The 18,817-nt window shown below is 38.3% G+C and overlaps 1 protein-coding gene across 1 annotated transcript in view; it reads right to left on the bottom strand.

The window, feature by feature from the left end:
* LOC102862704 overlaps positions 1-18,817 on the bottom strand; it is a 135,557-nt gene that overhangs the window by 54,248 nt on the left and 62,492 nt on the right. The window contains exons 14-16 of the mRNA XM_006891584.1: positions 15,816-15,956; positions 14,076-14,189; positions 8,638-8,757 (exon numbers count right to left, since the gene is read on the bottom strand). Of these exons, the coding sequence (XP_006891646.1) occupies positions 8,638-8,757; positions 14,076-14,189; positions 15,816-15,956 (375 nt within the window). The remainder of the gene's footprint in view (positions 1-8,637; positions 8,758-14,075; positions 14,190-15,815; positions 15,957-18,817) is intronic.

Raw genomic sequence — 18,817 nt, 5'->3', positions numbered from 1 at the left:
ACACACACACACACACACACACACACACACACACACACACACACCCTGCTGCCATCAAGTTGATTCAGCCTCATAGCAACCATATAGGACAGAGTAGAACTGACCCAATAGGGCTTCCAAGTTAATAAAACTATACAGAAGCAGATTGTGTTATCTTTTATTTTCCTCAGGAAACATAGTGGTGGTTTCAAATCACCCACTTTTCAGTTAGCATCAATAAGCTTTAACAATGTGTCTCCAGGGATCCAGATATGATGAGAGATGTAAATTGATTTTAACATTTGCTATAATGGGGTGGGGGAGGAGGCTCAACTTATGGTTGTCACATTGAAACTGATTCTTACTTGACACTCCAAAGGATTTTCAGAGAGTGTAAATCTCACAGAAAGAGACTGCTTGTCTTTCTCTCTTGCAGCAGTAGGTAGAATCAAACTGCCTGCCTTTAGGCGGGCAGCACAACTCCCTACCCACTAGGCCATCAAAAGTAATTTAAGTCAGAGACTATGAAGGGGCATACTTGACCTTGCTTTCTCCTAAACAATTGATTAAGCGGTATCTCTATGCAAAGTTTGATTTTGACCTCACTTGGCCAAACTGAACAGTGAGGAATATTGTCCTCTTCCTGGAATGGCAAGAGGAAATTCTCTTCTAGACTCCCTTTCCTAGTGACCAAGACATCAACGCTTTAACACACAATGTTAAAGATAGCATATGTCAAAACCTGGTTTCCATCCAGACAGAAGCTAAGCATAAGAAACAATTCTCCATCCCACCTCTCCTTCCACAACCTCTCTCTCCTTTTCTGGAAAGCCCCCCGTGGTTAACTTAGATGGGAGTATGCTGTTTTATGGGGTTTTATACTATTACTGTGACTGGAATAGGGGAAGTTCAGCTTTCTCAGATCCTTCTAGGAAAGGAATCTAGTCACGTCCTAATCTGTCACTGTGGATTCCCTATTTGTGAGGCACCAACGAGTTAACTACAACTCATAAGCAACGCTATGAACAACAGATTGGATCCTTCCCCTATCCTGCACCATCACCACTCTCTCTAAATATAGATTTACAAAGCATATTTTAATACTAAATGGAACAATCTGGAAGAAAATGCTGTAATTAATTTATTATTTAATCAAATGTAATCTAATTTTAGGAGGATTTTTTTTGTTATAAGAGGTAAATATTTAAGAGTATAAATGAAATTTATTATCAATATTTCCATTAATTTTGAAGGCTGTAAGCAGTGATCATGAACCAAGTTTCAATGCTGAGAATTAAAAAGTTGAGTGTATTATCAGAAAACAAAAGTCAAATTGCCTTATTAAAGTAAATGCATAATCATTATTATGCTGCATGGTAATTAGACATTAATTATCCATAGTAGACATTAATGATATCTGTTAAAATAAAACTAAATGCAGTTTTTCTAAGTTTTCTCTTCTTGATTAATCCTTTCTATAAATCTGGACTATAGAGGGGGAAAAAACTACATAGAGTTGCTCATAAACTAAGTAAATTTTCTCCACTTCTATTCTTTCCTTCAGTTTACCTGTAACAATTCTTTCAACTGTCATGTGTCCTGTGTGAGAAAATGGGTTCCTAACCTCCTTCCTTCTCATCTCCTCTAATAACTTACTCCATCATATCCTTTTTCCTTTCCTCAACCCTCCATGCTCAGCAAACTGTGTCTGTCTAGTATCTATGTCCATGTCATTCTAGTTCCTATCATTAGCAATATCCATAGAACTTTATTCAATATTCATTCTCTCCACTTTCTTAAATTTCATCAACTCCTTTTTTTAATATAAGAATATGCAAGTTCTTTATGCTTTCTTTATAGATGATGTGCTTGATGTCATCCTGCAACTTGTCTAATAGTCACTAGTGTTCAATGCATCAAAAAACTTTTCTTAAGATTGTTTTTAAAAAGGTCATATTTTTGTTCCTGTGGACTTTTTTTTTTTCAGCCTCAGTTTGAACTTTCACATGAGTAACTCATGTTCTATTCCACAGTCTGAATTATTGAGGTGTATTGATGTTAGTTTGAGGACTAAGGTGCATATGTCTATGGCCTGAATCAGATGCACCTTAGTCCTCAAACTAACATCATTACTCCTCAATAATTCAGAAAGGTCCCTAACTGCAGACTTTCCCTATGCAGTACATCTCCTGATTTCCTGACTGCTGGTACCAAGGATGTTATTTGTGGATCCAAGTAAGATGAAGTTGTTGACAGTTTCAGTCTTTTCTCTATCATAATGCTGCCTAACAGTCCAGTGGTAAGAATCTGTGTCTTCTTGAAACTGAGTGGCAATCCCTATTGAATGCTGCATTCTTTGATCCTTGGCAACAAGTACTTCAAGTTCTCCTCACTTTCAGCAAGCAAGATTGTGTCATCTGCATAACACAGGTTACTGATGAGTCTCCCTTAGATCCTGATGCCACACTCCTCTTCATAGAGTTCAACTTCTCGAATAGTTTGTGTAGTACACCAATTGAGAGAGAGCACAACTCTGATGCACTCCCTTCTTAATTTAAAATCATGTAGTGTTCCTTGGAACAACAGTCTCCTGATCTAGGTACATGTTTTGCATGAATATAGTCAAGTGCTCTGGGATTCCTACAATTCTATAAAATAATATTTTATAGAAATTTTCTATAAAATAATTCTATTTTGTAGAAAGGCACTATACAACAAACCTATTCAATCTATATGCTGAGCAAATAATTCAAGAATCTGACTATACAAAGAAGGAAGTGCTTCAAGATTACAGGAAGACTCATCAAAAATCAGCATTGCACAGATGATATAACTTGCTTGATTCATAAAAGACAACAGCCTCCCATATGGATTACATCTCAACATCAAGAAAACAACAATCCTCACCACTGTACCAATAGATAACATCATGATAGGTGGAGAAAAGATTAAAGTTGTCAAAGATTTCCTTTTACTTGAATACACAATCAATACCCATAGTGGCAGCAGCCAAGAAATCAAAAGACATGTTGCATTGGTAAACTCTGCTGCAAGGACCTCTCTGATGTGGTAAAGAGAAAAAAATGCAGTTTGAAAACTAGGTGTACCTGATCAAAGCCATGATATTTCCAATTATTCCATATGCATCTAAGAGTTGGGCATGTATAAGGCAGACAGAACAAGAATCAATGTCTTTAACTTGCAGTACTTAGAAGAGTACTGAATACCTCATACATGGCCAAAAGAATAAGCAAAACTGTCCTGGAGGAAGTACAGGTAGAGCACTCCTTAGAGGCACAGATGGTGAAACTTCATCTCATATACTTTGTCTATGTTATCAGAAAGCACCAGTCCTTGGAAAAATACACCATACTGGAAAAGGTAAGGGGTCAGAGAAAGAGCAGAAGGCCCTCAACAGCATGGATTATGTGGTGTAATGGGTCTATTGTTCAAATGGCTTTCCTAGGCTATTGTTCTTGAACTTGCCATTTGGCTGGGTGGTTTACTGGCATCTCAAAGACACACAGTTCAAATCCACCAGCTGCTTCATGGGAGAAAGATGGACAATATCCTCCCATGTGATTAACTATCTCTGAAAAACCTGCTATGGATTGGTTCCAACTTGACAGCACACAACAACAACAGCCTATTCACAGGGAGATTGATTAGTTTCACCAGAGTACTAGATTTCAATTGATCAGGATCAGCAAATGAATTTTTAATCTCACTAGAAAGACGCAGAAAATGCAGCTCATGTCCTTTGAGGTGAAAGATTCCTGAAGAGAGCAGATAAGACCCAAGATAAAAGAGACTTCACTTGGGGCTGCAGCCATGAACTTAGAGCCAGGGGCCTTTGCCTAAGCTTGATGGAGGACTGGGAGTGGAGTGGAGAGAAGCCACAAAGCTGAACGCTAAAGGATCTAGAAGCACACAACAGAAGTTGTCCTGAGAATTTGTGCCCTATTGCCAGCCTGAGTTGTAACCTGCTACTTCCCTCATAAACCATATAATCATATTTCTGTGACGTCAATATAGCTATTACAATGAATTTTATATCCAGTAAAGCAGTAAAGTTGACCTTAGAATTAACAGTACTAGGTGTGGGATCATGAGGGGAGGGGCATTATCTGAACTCATAGGCATCGTCTTTGTGTTGAGGAAGCTTTTGATGAATCAGTAGAGGTCGGATATAGCTGTCCACACACTGCTCTTACTCTTTCTACAGATTGACACAATGACTGCAACAATGTGCTAGAGCACATTAGAGAGGATGAGAACAACACAGGATAGGGCAGTTGTAGATCTGTTGTTCAGAGTCACTGTGAGTTGTAGTCAACTTGATGACATCTAACAACAGTAACATTCATTAACATTTAAGTCTGAGATATGAAAATCCAGAATGATATTTTTGGGTGCCTCAGTATTTCTTCCATTCTCTCTATCCTTGTGGAATGATGTAATTTTTTTCATTCCTTTAATATCACCATGGCAAGTTTTCAAGAAGTAGAAGAAATATACAAATGTTCCCAAGCCAGCAATCAGTAACATCCCAATCAATCTCCTTTCTATGTAGCCTTTATTTCTTGATCAAAGTGTTCCCAAGTAACACACAGCTCTCAGTTATTTGAATTATTTTCTGCACTTGGCATCCCTATTCACAGAATTCTCACAAATGTAGGCATCATCACGCCTGTGGCCGCCCTCACAATTCCTGATGAAGTTTTGGTGCTCAAATAAGCAATTCCCTCATGCTTACTAATTAAACCCTATTCTGACTCCTAACTTCTGGAAATTATTAGTGTCTTTTTATTTCTATAGTTTTGGGTTACCAGCACAACTTGCAAAGGACTACACCAACAGAGCTCCCTCTGTTCATATAGTTTTGCATGTTTCATGATGACATATGAACAGAATCATATACAGCCTTTGGAATCTAGTTTAGTGTGGTACCTTTGAGATTCATTCATACTACCACATGTATCAGAATTTATAAGCAGCCATTGTATCCATTCACATATTGAAAGATGTTCTAACAATTAAAACTCATACTGTTATAAGGATCCATGTGCAGGATTTTGTTTCTATTTCCTATGGAGCTCTGGGGGCTTAGTGGCAAGAAGCTATGCTGCAATCCCAAGGGCAGGTGGTTTGTGGCTACCAGTTGCTCTTGTAGGAGAAGGATGGGCAACCTCCTCCCCTGTAATTTACAGCCTCCAAAAACCCACTAGAGGGTCATCTGCGGATGGGTTCTGCCTCCACAGTACATAACATAATATTGTACCTATTTAGGAATGGAATACTATCAGGTCCTATGGTATAATTTGTGTTTCATAAAGAGAAGAGCACATAATCCTGATAGATATCAAAGTGGAGTCCAAATTTTATTCTAAATGCAATAAAATGCCCTGGATGGGTGATTTAAAGCAAGAAATGACCTGATCTGCTTTTTAAAAAAAATACTAAATAAATACTTGATAGACAGCACTGACTTTGCATTTAATCCTCTGACAGCTGAGGGTCTTTGTCACCACTCCATCTCAACACTTGCCCAGAGTTCCAGGGCCTTCTTGCCTTGCCTACTCCACATCAAGTAATTTTTTATCTCTGCTGCCCTGAGGGGATGCCTAATGTTAGATTTCACAAAGATATTTTATATTTAAAAAAAAATCCCGAAGAACTCAATTGCCAAAAATTACACTTCATCATAGTGTAACTTTCTACACTAGTGTAACTTTCTGAGCAATAAGATTACTTGAACACTCGTAAGGGCGTTCTGATGGCCCCATAAGTAAGGAGTCACAATGCAAAAACAAAAGCATGTGGCTAGAATCCACCAGTTGCTTTGTGGAAGGCCTCAGAAAACTCACTGGAGGGTCAACTAAGAGTCAGTTTTGATCAACAGTATATACCGATATTAAATAAGGGAGATTTAGTAGCCTACTAGGTAAAGAGTTGCACTGTTAATACAAAGATTGGCAGTTAGAGCCTACCAAGTGCTCTGCGACAGAAAGATGGCAGTCTCCTCCTTCATAATTTATAGCCTCTGAAAACTTGCTGAAGGGTCAGTTCTGATTTGATGGCCATGACTGAGTAAGTGAATGATAAGGAAACAATTCTGTTGGGCAGGATCTCAAATGAAGATCTAGAACAATAGGCAAGACAATAGAGGTGAAAAGAACAGGAAACAAACACTCCACTATATAGGGAGCTCTGGTGGTCTAGTGGTAGGAAGTTACTCTGTTAGCTAAAGGGCAGGTGGTTTAATCCACCAGCTACTCTTCAGAGAAAGATGGACAATCTCCTTCTATGATAATTTATAGCATCTAAAAATCCACCAAGAGTCAGATATGACTCAATGCACACAACAAAAACATATTTTGGGGTTTTTTTCCCTGAACATATATGTTCAGAAACAAGCAGATTATTATTTAGCAGCTAACCTCAACTTCTTATTCTTGTTGCTGCTGGATGCCATCTAGTCAAGTGTGACTCATAGCAATCCTATCTCACATGATCTGAACCTTGTTCTATCTGCGCCATCCTTACACTTCCTGACACACAAGGGCCCATAGCGGCAGTCATCTTGTCAATCCACATAATTGAGAATCTTCCTCTCCTTAGCTGACCCTCCACATTTCCCAGCATTATGCCTTTCTCCAAGGGATAGCATCTCCTAGCAACATGCCCAAAGTATGTGGGGCGAAGCCTCATCATTCTTGCCTACAAAGAGCACTCTGGCTGCACCCTCTCTCCAAGACATACCTGTTTATTCTCTTGATGTTCATGAGATGTTCAGTGCTTTTCTCCAACACTACAGCTCAAAGGTGTCAGTTCTTGTCCTGTCATTGCCAATTACTATTTCATTTTTACCCTTTGCTTCTTAATCTTAATGCTAATATAATTTTGAAATATTCAATATAAAGTGAGAGTGAAAGATTTATTTAATTATTGTAAAATGAAATTCATTAAAGTCATCTGTGTTGTTTGTTTTCAGTAATTGTACATGTGCTGTTTTACACGGCAATTCTTAATGCTTTTTCCACTAATGTAAAAGCCTGATCCTAATGGCCTGTTTTGAATAGCTATATTCTGCCCTGTTTGAACAAGTAGTTTTACTTTGACATAATTTCCTTAGGATAAGAGGAAAACTATGAATGTTAGTAAACACTGAGTAGCACAGTAAATGATGTATAAATCATATTATTTACCAAATTATTGAGTCTTATGTCAAGAAAAGATATTTTCATGATTATATGATAACCTAAGATTTAGTCAAACCAGAAAATTTTTATGTACTGGTTATTTTTCTGTAATCAAAACAAAACAAAAATGCATATTTTTGGCAAAATTTTGTTCATGCAAAGTATTTCAATACTTGTCCAAGTTGAATTTCACTGCCAGAAGTTTAAATAGGATTTAGAAGAGGCCATGACACCAGGGATATCATTGCTAATGTCAGATGGATCCTGGTTGAAAGTGAAGAATAAAAAAAATGTCTCTTTGTTCTTTATTGACTATGCAAAGACTGTGTGGATCATAACAAGTTGTGGTTGACATTGAAAACAACGGGAGTCCGAGAGCACTTCTGCTCATGCGAAACCTACACCTGGACCAGGAGGCTGTTATGCAAACAGAGCAGGGGCACACTGTATGGTTTAAAATTGAGAAGGGAGTATGTCAGGGTTGTATTCTCTCTCCATATCTATTCAATCGGTAAGCTGATCAAATTATTCAAGAAGCTGGATTCGATGAAGAGGATTGTGGCACAGGACTGGAGAGAGAGTCATTAATAACTGTGTTATGCAGATGACACAACCTTGCTTGTTTAAAGTGTGGAAAATGTGCAGCACTTGTTGCAGAAGTTCAAGAAATGCAACATTCAATATGGATTTCATCTCAATGTCAAGAAAACAAAGATTCTTACCACTGGACTGATGGATAACATCATAATAGATGGAGAGGAGATTGAAACTATCAACAGATTCACTTGTTTGGATCCACAATTAACACCCTTGGTACTAGTGGTCAAAAAATAAAAAGACTCATACCACTGGGAAAATCTGCAGTTAGGAACCTCTCAAAATTATTGAGGAGTAATGATGCCGGCTAAGGTGCATCAGATTTAGGCCATACTCTTTCTGATCATTTGCTCTGCATCTGAAAGCTGGACATGAACAAGGATGACAGAAAAATAATTGATGCCTTTCAGCAGTGGTGCTGGAGAAGAGCACTGAACACCCCATAGACAGCCAAGAGAACAAACATATGTCTTGCAGCTGCAGTGCTCTTTGGAGACAAGAATGATGAGGGTTCACCTTACATACTTTGGGCATGTTTCTAGGAGGGGATATTCATTGGAGAAGAAAATAATGCTAGGAAGGGTGGAGGGTTGGTGAAGGAGATGAAAACTCTCAACTATGTGGATTGACATGGTGACTGCTGCAATGGTTCTTGTGTATTAGGAAGTGTAAGGATGGTGCCAGATAGAACAGATTTCAGATCTTTTGTTCATAGGGTCGCTATGAGTAGTACTTAACTCAAAGCACCTAACAACAACAATAGTGTGAATTCACAAAGGAAAATTTGCTCAAAATTTTCAGAAGTAAACATGAAAAGTCAAAGAACTTAATTTTTATATATATAAATAGGATGATTTACCTCTAATGCGAAGCCATACTCTTCTTGTTCTTTGTAGATGCAGCCACGATTAATGAAAGAATTTAATGCTATCTTTTCACCAGTACCAATAAGAAGGACAATTCCATAATCGACTAATGCCTAAAAATTTATTATTATTATTATTATTGTTATTATTATTACTATTACTATTATTATTATTTGGAACCTGATTCAGTTCTTTAGTATCAAAATTGTTAGTAGATAAATGTGTTGATGATACCCAACTAGGATCTTATCGTAGTTCTTCCATTAAACTTCTAATTTATAACCAAAATAACCATAAGCATCCCCTTAGTTAAATATTAGTACTAACACTACTTTATAATAAACAGACACATTGATGTTGTATATCACATGTTATTTGTGAATCACCAATATGCATTAATATGAAAGTTAAAGAGGGATGCAAAACTTACTCACTCAGCAGTCTTATCAAATGACATTAAAGCAAAGTATTTTTATTTCAGTTTTCATTTCTTTTTAGTGTTTTATTATTCTCATCACTAAAATTTAAGCTAGGTGGGGTTGTTGTTGTTATGTGCCGCTGACAGCAACTCTTTCACAATAACTCTGAACCCTGCCCGATCCTGAACCAATCTCACCATCTCCAACACACTTACCTCCATTACCCCAGGTAGTGTGTCAATCCGTCTCATCCAGGGTCTGCCTCTCCTGTGCTGACCCTCCACCCTTCCAAGCATGATGTCCTTCTACAAGGACTGGTCCTTCCTGGCAACCTGCCCAAAGTGTGTGAGATGAAGATTCAGAATCCTTGCCTCCAAGGAACAACTTAGTTTCAACTTCTCCAGGTCAGACTTTGTTCTGTTGGCAGTCCATGGTATCTTCGGTATTCTTTTCTAGCACCACAACACAAAGGCATCTTCTTCTGTCATCCTTAATCATTGTCCAGCTCTCATATGCATAGCAAATAATTGCAAAGACCATGGCCTGAATCAGGCGCACCTTGGTCTCTAGACTGACATTATTGCTCTTCAGCACTACTCCGAAGAGGTCTCTAACAGCAGATTTTCTCAATGCAATTAGTCTTTTGATTTCCTAACTGCTGGTGTCAAGAGTGTTGATTGTGGAACCAAGCGAACTGAAATTGTTAACAATCTCAATATCTTCTCCATCTCCATAGTGTTGTTGTTGTTGTTGTTGCTATGTGCCATCAAGTCACCTGCTACTTATAGCGACCCTATGTACGACAGCCCTAAACCCAACTCTATCGTGTGCCAATCTCATTGTCTCCAACACACCCACTCCCATTATCCCAGTCATTGAATCAATTCATCTCATCGAGGGTCTTCCTCTCCTGTGTTGTCCCTCCAGCCTACCAAGCATGATGTCCCTCCCCAAGGATTGGTTCCTTCTTGCAACATGTCCAAAGTATATCAGATGAAGCCTCAGAATCTTTGCCTCCAGGAAGCAGTCTGGTTTCACCCTCTTTAGGATGAACCTGTTTGTTCTCTTAGCAGTCCATGGTATATTCAATACTCTTCTCCCACACCACAGCTCAGGGCATCAATTTTCTATCATCCCTAGTCATTGTTCAGCTCTCTGATGCATAGCAAGTGATTACAAAGACCATGGCTTACATAAGGTGCACCTTAGTCTCCAGACTGACATCATTGCTCTTCAGTATTTTGGCGAGGTCTCTAACAGCAGACTCTCCCAATGCACTATGTCTTTTCATTTCCTGGCTGCTGGTGCCAAGAGTTTCGACTATGGAGCCAAGCAAACTAAAGCTGTTAACAATCTCAATCTCTTCACCATCTATCATGATGCTGCTAATTGGCCCAGTGGTGAGAAGCTTTTGTTTCCTTGGTATTGAGCTTCAGTCCATGCTGTTCTTGACCTTCTGCAGCAAGCACACTTCGGGTCCTCCTCAGTTTCAGCAAATAGGTTGTGTCATCTGCATAACACAGACTGTTGATGAGTCTTCCTCCAATTGTTCACCATTACAAGCTCTACAAGTAGTGCAGCTCACATAATAGACATACAAAGAATTTGTATTGAATGAGGGCATCGTTAGTCATTTAAAAAGAAGCTCTTAACAAAACTTTCAGGGAGTTCTGGTGGCTAGAGGACAAGAAGTTACACTCCAACCTAAAGATAAGCAAGTCAAATTCATCAGTTGCTTCCTGGAAGAAAATGGATAATCTCCTCCCATGTAATTTAGCTTCTGAAAACCCACTGGAAGGTCAGGCAGCAATTCGTTCTAACTCAACAGCACAGAGCAACAACAATAAAACTTCAAAAAAAATTTGTTGTAAAATTAATTCAAATTATGTTCCTAGATATACTCATTATTTTAAAGATGTTACTTTAAGCTGAAAAGCAATAAATTCAGCCTTTCTCCATTATTTTAAGTTTTTAAAAAATTCACTAAATAAACAAGTTCTACTGGTCACCTACTTTCACCTGGAACTAGAAGCACCTGATAGGAAATAGATAGCACCCTACGGATAGAAATATTTTAAATCAATTTCTTACAGAATATTTTGTCTAAGCAAGTCATATGGTTTGATGTTTTATAGTAAATGTCTGACTCATAAGTCTGGCTAACCACAAATGGTCAGTAAATGATACTTTCAAATCTATCTTTTTCTAATGGTTTCCTCCTGTGCAATTAACTGCCTCTGAAAAGCCACTGGGAGCATCAGCTTTGGGTTGGTTCCTACTCAATGGTATAAAGAAACAACAGTGCTTTATGACTGGGCATACAATTGTCTAAAAGAACTGTGCACATATAACACGACATACTCTAAATAATCAGTGTCAGGACTGGACAAATAATTGGTAGTACTCACCAAAAACAAAACCAAACAACACTAACCAGTTGTTCTGAAGTCAGTTCCAACTATGGTGACCTCATGTAGCCCTTATGTGAAATGAGAGGAACAAAAGCTGGGGAATGATTAGAAGAATGGATAAAGGCCTTGGCCCATCTTGGTTTTGGCTTTGTATCATGTCTCTCTTATTACTAATTTTGCAATCGTAAGCAAGTAATGTAAGACAGAGCTTTCGTTGCCTTATCTGAAAAAATTGGCCCATTAAGAATGAATAGATAATAAATACTCCACTGGAATGAGTGAAAGGAAGGACATTCAGAAAGAAATGGACAATATTGTCATGTGCATGACAATAAATAGTCGTATTAGGTGAAAGGGGGGGAGGTGTGCATGAATTAATGAACAATTAAAATAAATATGAAATGTAAAAATTTTAAAAAGAATTCATTATATTCTTCTAAGGGACTACTAACAAATACTTTTTTTAGTAGAGCATTTAGTCAAGTGTCTATCACAAAATTGAGGTTAACATGAGCTGCCGTTTTTATTAACAGAGTGAAAGGATCCAGAATCTACCTCTGTTTGATTTTTATGAGTATGCCTTCGTGCATTTTCTGCAAAAAGGCAGTTCTCTCAGCCTAGTGAATACTCAGCCAGAGGGGAAAGTAGATCAAAAGAGGTAGCAACTGTGGTTTCTGGCATCAAGTGCATGTGCTGGAGGTCAGATGGCTTACAAAGCCACCTGAAAGCTGTGTTAACCCAGAAGCAAACAAGCCTGAGAATAACAACCAAGGTCCTGAGCTCCTCATGGGGCTCAAATGAGCTTTCTAACTTCTTCCTTCTTCCATTTCCTCATCTTTAAAGCAAGCAGTTGATCAAATGCTTCTGGTTCCTGGTAGCTCTAAAAGCACCACTATTTTATTATTCTAATTCAGTCTCACTGTATTTGAGTGGGTTTGCATTCCCTCTATTAATGAAGCACTGGCTCCTTTATATATCTGAGATAACAAAGATGATAGTAATCTTGGTCTTCCTATCAGCCACTGTTATGCAGCTTCAACTGCTAAAAAAATGCAAGAGTGTATGTGGAGAGGGAATGGTCAAAGGGAGACACCTGCTTTTCAGGTCATGATATATGATGCTTTAGTTAGCTCCAAGAATCTTAAGAAATCCTTTGTTTAAAAAAGGGGGAGGGAATGAAAAACTGTTATTCATTTGTCAACTTTACTGGAAGAAATCTAATAGTCTGGTTATTAGAGATTTTACATCCTCTTACACAGAAACAGGGAGTTTTCCGGCCCAGTAGTAAGAAGCTACACTGCAAACCCAAAGGCATGTGGTTTAGGTCCACCAGCTCCACTGCAGAAGGATGGGCAATTTCCTCTCGTGCAATTTACTGCCTCTGAAAACCTGCTAGAGGGTCAGTTATGAGTCGGTTCAGACTTGATAGCACACGGCAACAGCAAGAGGTAGAAACAGTATGTCTCAACGTCTTCCCTTCCGTAGCTTGTATGTCTCTAAAATTTAGACTGGTTTAAACTTACATAATTGTACAAGTTTCAAGGACTCTGCAGAGTGTTCCCATAAAGAATAGCAGAAATGTGAGCCCAGGGAAATGTCTCTAAAAAGAATGCTTCATTTGCTGTGAAAGTGGACTAGAAATGTAGAGACAAATAAAACCCCAGTGAGGAATGCTGGCTGAAAAGGACTAAACCGACAAGAAGGGGTAACATCAGAAAATATGAGAATTGCACAGGTGGAAGCTGGCTCAAGCTAAAAGGAGGAAAAGCTTTGCTGTAGGTCCCAGTTAGTCATTCACAACCCACCAGCAAGCCGATCCCTGGTCCTCTGCGCTGGAACTCAAAACTGCCTGCTGTGTCTGTGCTCTGGGCACCAAACTAAATATACTGCCACAACTACTCCAGTTAATGCTGACATTTTGATATAGCACTGTATCAAGCAGTGATCATTGTTTTCAAATTCTTTGCACAGTGTATCAGTAGAAACATGCACTCAAATGAGTATTAATTATTTAATATTTTTATTTACATTTGCCTTCAAGTGCTTCTATTTAAAGCATCTTAAAAGACTATAAAATTAAATCTTCATTTGATTTATTGCAGATTGTATAATAAAATTTGGTAAACATTAACAAAAGAGCTATGATATTCTTTGAAGTGGTTTTTTGGCATCTCAAGGTCTTTCGTGGGTATGTTTCCACAGGGATTACTTTCAGTATTATAACAGAAGTAATGGGAAAATGCTTTACACATAAGTTTAACAGAAATCTTTCCTTAGAACCCGCCAGCCTTTCCACAGGAAAAAGATGAGCAATCTGTTCCCATCCAATTTTAAGCCTCAGAAACCAAGTGGAAGGTCAGTTATGAGTCAGTTACGACATCACAGAAATGAGTTGAGAATTTTCTCAGAAGCAAAATTACCACACCTTTTTCTCCTGGAGCTGAGAGATTCAAACCAGTGACCCTCTAGCAACCAATTAGCGTAACTGCTATACCACCAGACCTCCTTCATCCAAACATAAATGATGCTACTTAGTTAAAATATATCGTCCACATAATTAAAATTATATAAACTTCTTGTTTATGAAAATGGTAGTCTTACCTTTTCAAGTTGATTCATTTTGGTGAAACATAGTGCTCTGTTATAAAATGCTATGTAATTGTTCTTGTCCATGTTGATAGCCGTAGTTAAGTCTGAAATTGCTAGTTTATACATCTACAAAGGAAACATGATCAGATGAGGACAAACAATAATGGATTCGTTTCATTTTAAAATAAATTCTTGATTCTTTCACAGGTTTTGGAACAGACATTTTACACTGCCCCCTGTGAATCAACTGTGAAGTTAAACAGGCTAATATTTCAGAGAGTTAATTAAGAGGACCTCCTAGTAGGAATTATTATAGTTTCTAGCACTTGCAAATAAAATATATGAACAAACTTAAATCAATCATTATTGAGGTTGCATTGTAACAAAGAGAAAAGCTTCCATATTGGTAAAAAAAAGCGAGCTAAATTCATCTAGCAAAATCACCAGAGCCTCCTCTCGTGTCACTCATTCTGTCATAGCGCATAATTGTAATGTTTTCTACCCACGTTCTCGTTTGCTTCCTATTTGAATCTTCTCTGATACCTTATATCATCCATTTCTATAGATAGTAATTTTCATGGAATTAACATGTAATGCAAGGTCTTACTTTTGCTTTAAGGTATTATTTGCAAAATATTTCATATGAAATAGCTCCAATAAAAAGGTCAGAAAAGGAAAATAGGGAGAAACAAAGTATTCCTGGAAATATCAGATGTAGTGGTGCTATTCCCATGCTCTACGAACCAGTAATTACCATTAAAAACTAATTATAGGTTCAAGCACTTATTTTTTTAATTTAGTTGTTGCATATCTGTTGTGTATTATTGAGTCTGAACTGACCCATACCCAACCCTCCACTGGGTTTTCAGACACAGTTAATTGCATAGGAAAAGACTGCTCATCCTTTCCCTGTGGAAAAGTTGGTGTGAACCATGTGCCTTTCAGATTACAGCACAGTTTCTTACCACTTGGTCACCATGTATTATTTTAAATAATTAGCAAAAAATGAAAAGACTAAAATGTCCAGTAGCGAAGTAGTTTAAAATATGCAGATTATTTTGGAAATCGTAAATCTGCCTTCAAAGATAAAAAAGCAAGATACAGTACAAAATTACATAAGTAGCATAATTCCAATTCTACAACATGTATGTCATGAAGTATCAGGAGGAAAACATTAATCAAAAATATATTTTCCAAATTATTTATGATTAATATAATGTTGTGTTGTTTTTGTGTACCGTAGAGTCAGAATCAACCCATACCTGACTCTCCAGTGGGTTTTCAGAAGCAGCTGATTGCTCGAGAGGATATTCCTCATTCTCCCTTGGAGCAACTGGTAGATTTGAACCATGTGCCTTTGGGATTGCAGTGCAACGTCTCACCACTAAGCCACCAGAGCTCCTTATACTTTATTAAAAATAATCGTTGTTGTTGTTGGTGGTGGTGGTGATGGTTGCCGTTAAGTCAAGCATTACTCATAGAGACCCTATGAACAAAAGACCTGAAGTCTTTCTGTAACTACTGTCATTTCTCAAAGTGTTATTTAAAATGTAAATGTGACAATTTTGTGGGGAAATGACCAATTAAAATATCTTCTGCAGCACTGTGGATGTGTACTGTTCTTTATAATTCTGCCTTTCTTACCAGGTTGAAACTCTTATCACAGAGAACAAAAGGAAATGCTCCTTTGCACCCTGAAAACTCAATCGCCCAGCCTTAAATCCCAGTTAAAGAGGCAGGAAATGGCCCTACCTTAGTGTAGTATTTCAGAACTCCTCTGTAGAGATAGGCACGGACACTCTGAGGATAAATTTTTATAGCCTCATTACAATTTAAGATTGCTTTGGAGTATCTGCCTTTCAAACCATAGTAGGCACCTCTGCTTAAATATGCCTTATCAGAAAGAGAAGGAAATCAGAAAGAAATGTTTTAATAACAGCATCAATTTAACCAAAATACACAGTAATTTAAGTTAATCTATGCCTTCCACAGTTGATATAAGATCACTCTCTTTTTTTACCAAAAAATTCAAATGCAATAATTGAGAAAACTATACAGTGAATCCATACATCATTACTACATTGAATAAACTTTAATATTTTGCCATATTATCTATTTCCACTGAAAATAAGTTATAGAAGTCATGATTTTTCACCTCAGATCCCTCAGCATGTTCCTCTTGTGAAGAAAAGCATTAGCTCACAGACACAAAGCCACCAAGAAAAAAAAAAGTTATTGCCTAAAATCAGCGAACTCTCCATATTTAAATTCTCCAATTAAGAAAAAAATATGGGTGTTTTATGTTGCTGTTGTCAGATGTCCTTCAGTCAATATCTACTCATAAAGCCCCTATATACAACAGAACAAAACATTTCCCAGTCCTGTACTATCTTTGAGTCTAATGTTGAAAACATTGTGTCAGTGCATCTCATTAAAGGATTTTATCTTTTTCTCTGACCAAGTTGCACCTAATCCAAGCCATAGTCTTTTCAATCACTTTCTATGCATCTGAAAGTTGAATAATGAATAAGGATGTGGAAGGAGAAGCAATGACTTTGAGTTGGAGTGTAAGAAAAGAGTACTGTCTACCCCAATGACCGTCAAAAGAACAATCAAGTCTTAGAGAAATTGCAATCAGAGTGCTCCACAGAGGCAAGGATGGTGGAAGTTCCTCTAACTCACTTTGGGTGTGCTGTTGGAAGGTATCAACCCCTGGGAAAACACATCATGCTGAGAAAGGTGGGGTGTCAGAGAAAGAGAGGAAGACTCTCACCGAGATGGACTGACACAGTGACTGTAACAGCAGGGTAAAGTATATCCAAGAAGGATGGTGCAGGAGAGAGCAGGGTTCAGATCTGTTGTTTGCAGGGTCTCTATGAGTCTTAGGTAACCAAATGGCACCTAATAACAATCACAACTACTATTTTACCAAGCAAGGTATCCTTCATTAGGGATTGGCCCCTCCTGATAACATGAGACAAAGACTCTTCATCTTCCCTTCTAAGGAGTGTTCTGACGGTACTTCTTCTAAGACAGGTTTGTTCATTCTTATTCTGTAATGTGGTCTGTAGGAAGTGTCACTGATAACCCAAAGGTAGCACTTCGCTGGCAGTAGACTCCACTAGCAGCTCCACAGGAGAAAGATGGGAAAACTCTTTCCATGGGATTTACAGCCTCTGGAAAACATTCTGGAGAGTTAGCTATGACTAATAAGTGAGTGTTCTTCTGCTCCTTTTTGTTGTTGTTGTGTACTGTTGAGTCAGAAGAGACCTATAGCTGACCCTCCAGTGGGTTTTTAGAGGCAGCTGACCACATGGGAGGAGATTGCCCAATTTCTCATGCAGAACAGCTGGTGGATTCCAACCGTGTGCCTTTGGGATTGCAGTGCAGCTTTTTACCATTAGACCACCAGAGTTCTTATTTGATGGTTAATATTCTTTTCCAACACTATAGTGCAAACACATTATTCTTCAGTTTTTATTCCTTGTTGTCACACATTTGAGTTAATCAAAAATTTGGTTTAGCCCAGGTACACTATAGTTCTTAGAATAACAGCTTTGTTTGTCAACCCTTTAAAGTGGTGTTTTTACAGCAGATTTGCACAATTCATCATTTGATTTCTTGACTGTTGCTTCCATTATCATTGACTGTAAGAAAACAAATTCTTGACAAGTTTCCTCCATTTACCACGATGCTTATCAGTCCCAGGATTTTGTTTCTTTTTTTAAATTTTTTATTATTTTTTATTGTTTTTTATGTGTGTTTATCGTCAAATCTGATCTGACTGATAGAGAAGGAGATTGCCCCTCCTTCTCCAGCAGAGCATCTGGTGGATTCGAACCACATGTCTCTGGGATTGCAGTGCAGCTACTTGCCACTAGGTCACCAGAGCTCCCCTGTTTCTTTTTTTATAATGAGGTCTAATCTATATTGAAAGCTTGAGTCCTTAATCTTTCATCTGTGTTCAGAGATTTTAAAAATCAGGATGTTGTTGTTGTTGTTATGTGCCGTCGAGTTGCTTGTGAATCATAGCAACCCTATGTACAAGAGCCCTAAACTCCGCTCTGTCCTGTGCCAGTCGCGCTGTCTCCGACACACCCATTCCGATTACCCCAGTCACTGAATCAATCCACCTCATAGAGGGCCTTCCCCTCCTGCACTGTCCCTCCACCCTCCAAAGCATGATGTCCCTCTCCAAGGACCGGTCACTCCTTACAACATGTCCAAAGTATGTTAGACGAAGCCTCAGAATCCTTGCCTCCAAGGAGCCGCCCGGTTTAACCTTCTCCAAGATGAATCTGTTTGTTTTCTTAGCTGTCCATGGTACCCTCAATACTCTTCTCCAGCCCCAAAGCTCAAAGGCATCAATTCTTCTTCTATCCTTTCTATCCTCCTTAGTCATTGTCCAACTCTCTGATGCATAACAAGTGATTGCAAGACCATAGTCTGTATCAGGCATACCTTAGTCTCCAGAGAGACACCATTGCTCTTCAGTATTTTGGAGAGGTCCCTAACAGCAGACTTTCCCATCGCAATACGTTTTTTTAATTTCCTGGCTACTGGTGCCGAGATTGTTGTCTGTGGAGCCAAGAAAACTAAAGCTGTGAACAATCTTAATCTCTTCACCATCCTTCCTGATGCTGTCAATTGCTCCAGTGGTGAGAATGCTTGTCTTCTTGACATTGAGCCTCAATCCATACTGAAGGCTGCAGTCCTTGACCCTCTGCAGCAAGCGCTTCAGGTCCTCCTCAGTT

The sequence above is a fragment of the Elephantulus edwardii genome, unplaced genomic scaffold, assembly GCF_000299155.1.
Source record: "Elephantulus edwardii isolate Elephantulus edwardi_28Jun2011 unplaced genomic scaffold, EleEdw1.0 scaffold00100, whole genome shotgun sequence".
NCBI lineage: Eukaryota > Metazoa > Chordata > Mammalia > Macroscelidea > Macroscelididae > Elephantulus > Elephantulus edwardii.
The sequence above is the reverse complement of the archived record's forward strand: the minus strand, read 5'-3'. Positions and strand labels throughout refer to the sequence as shown.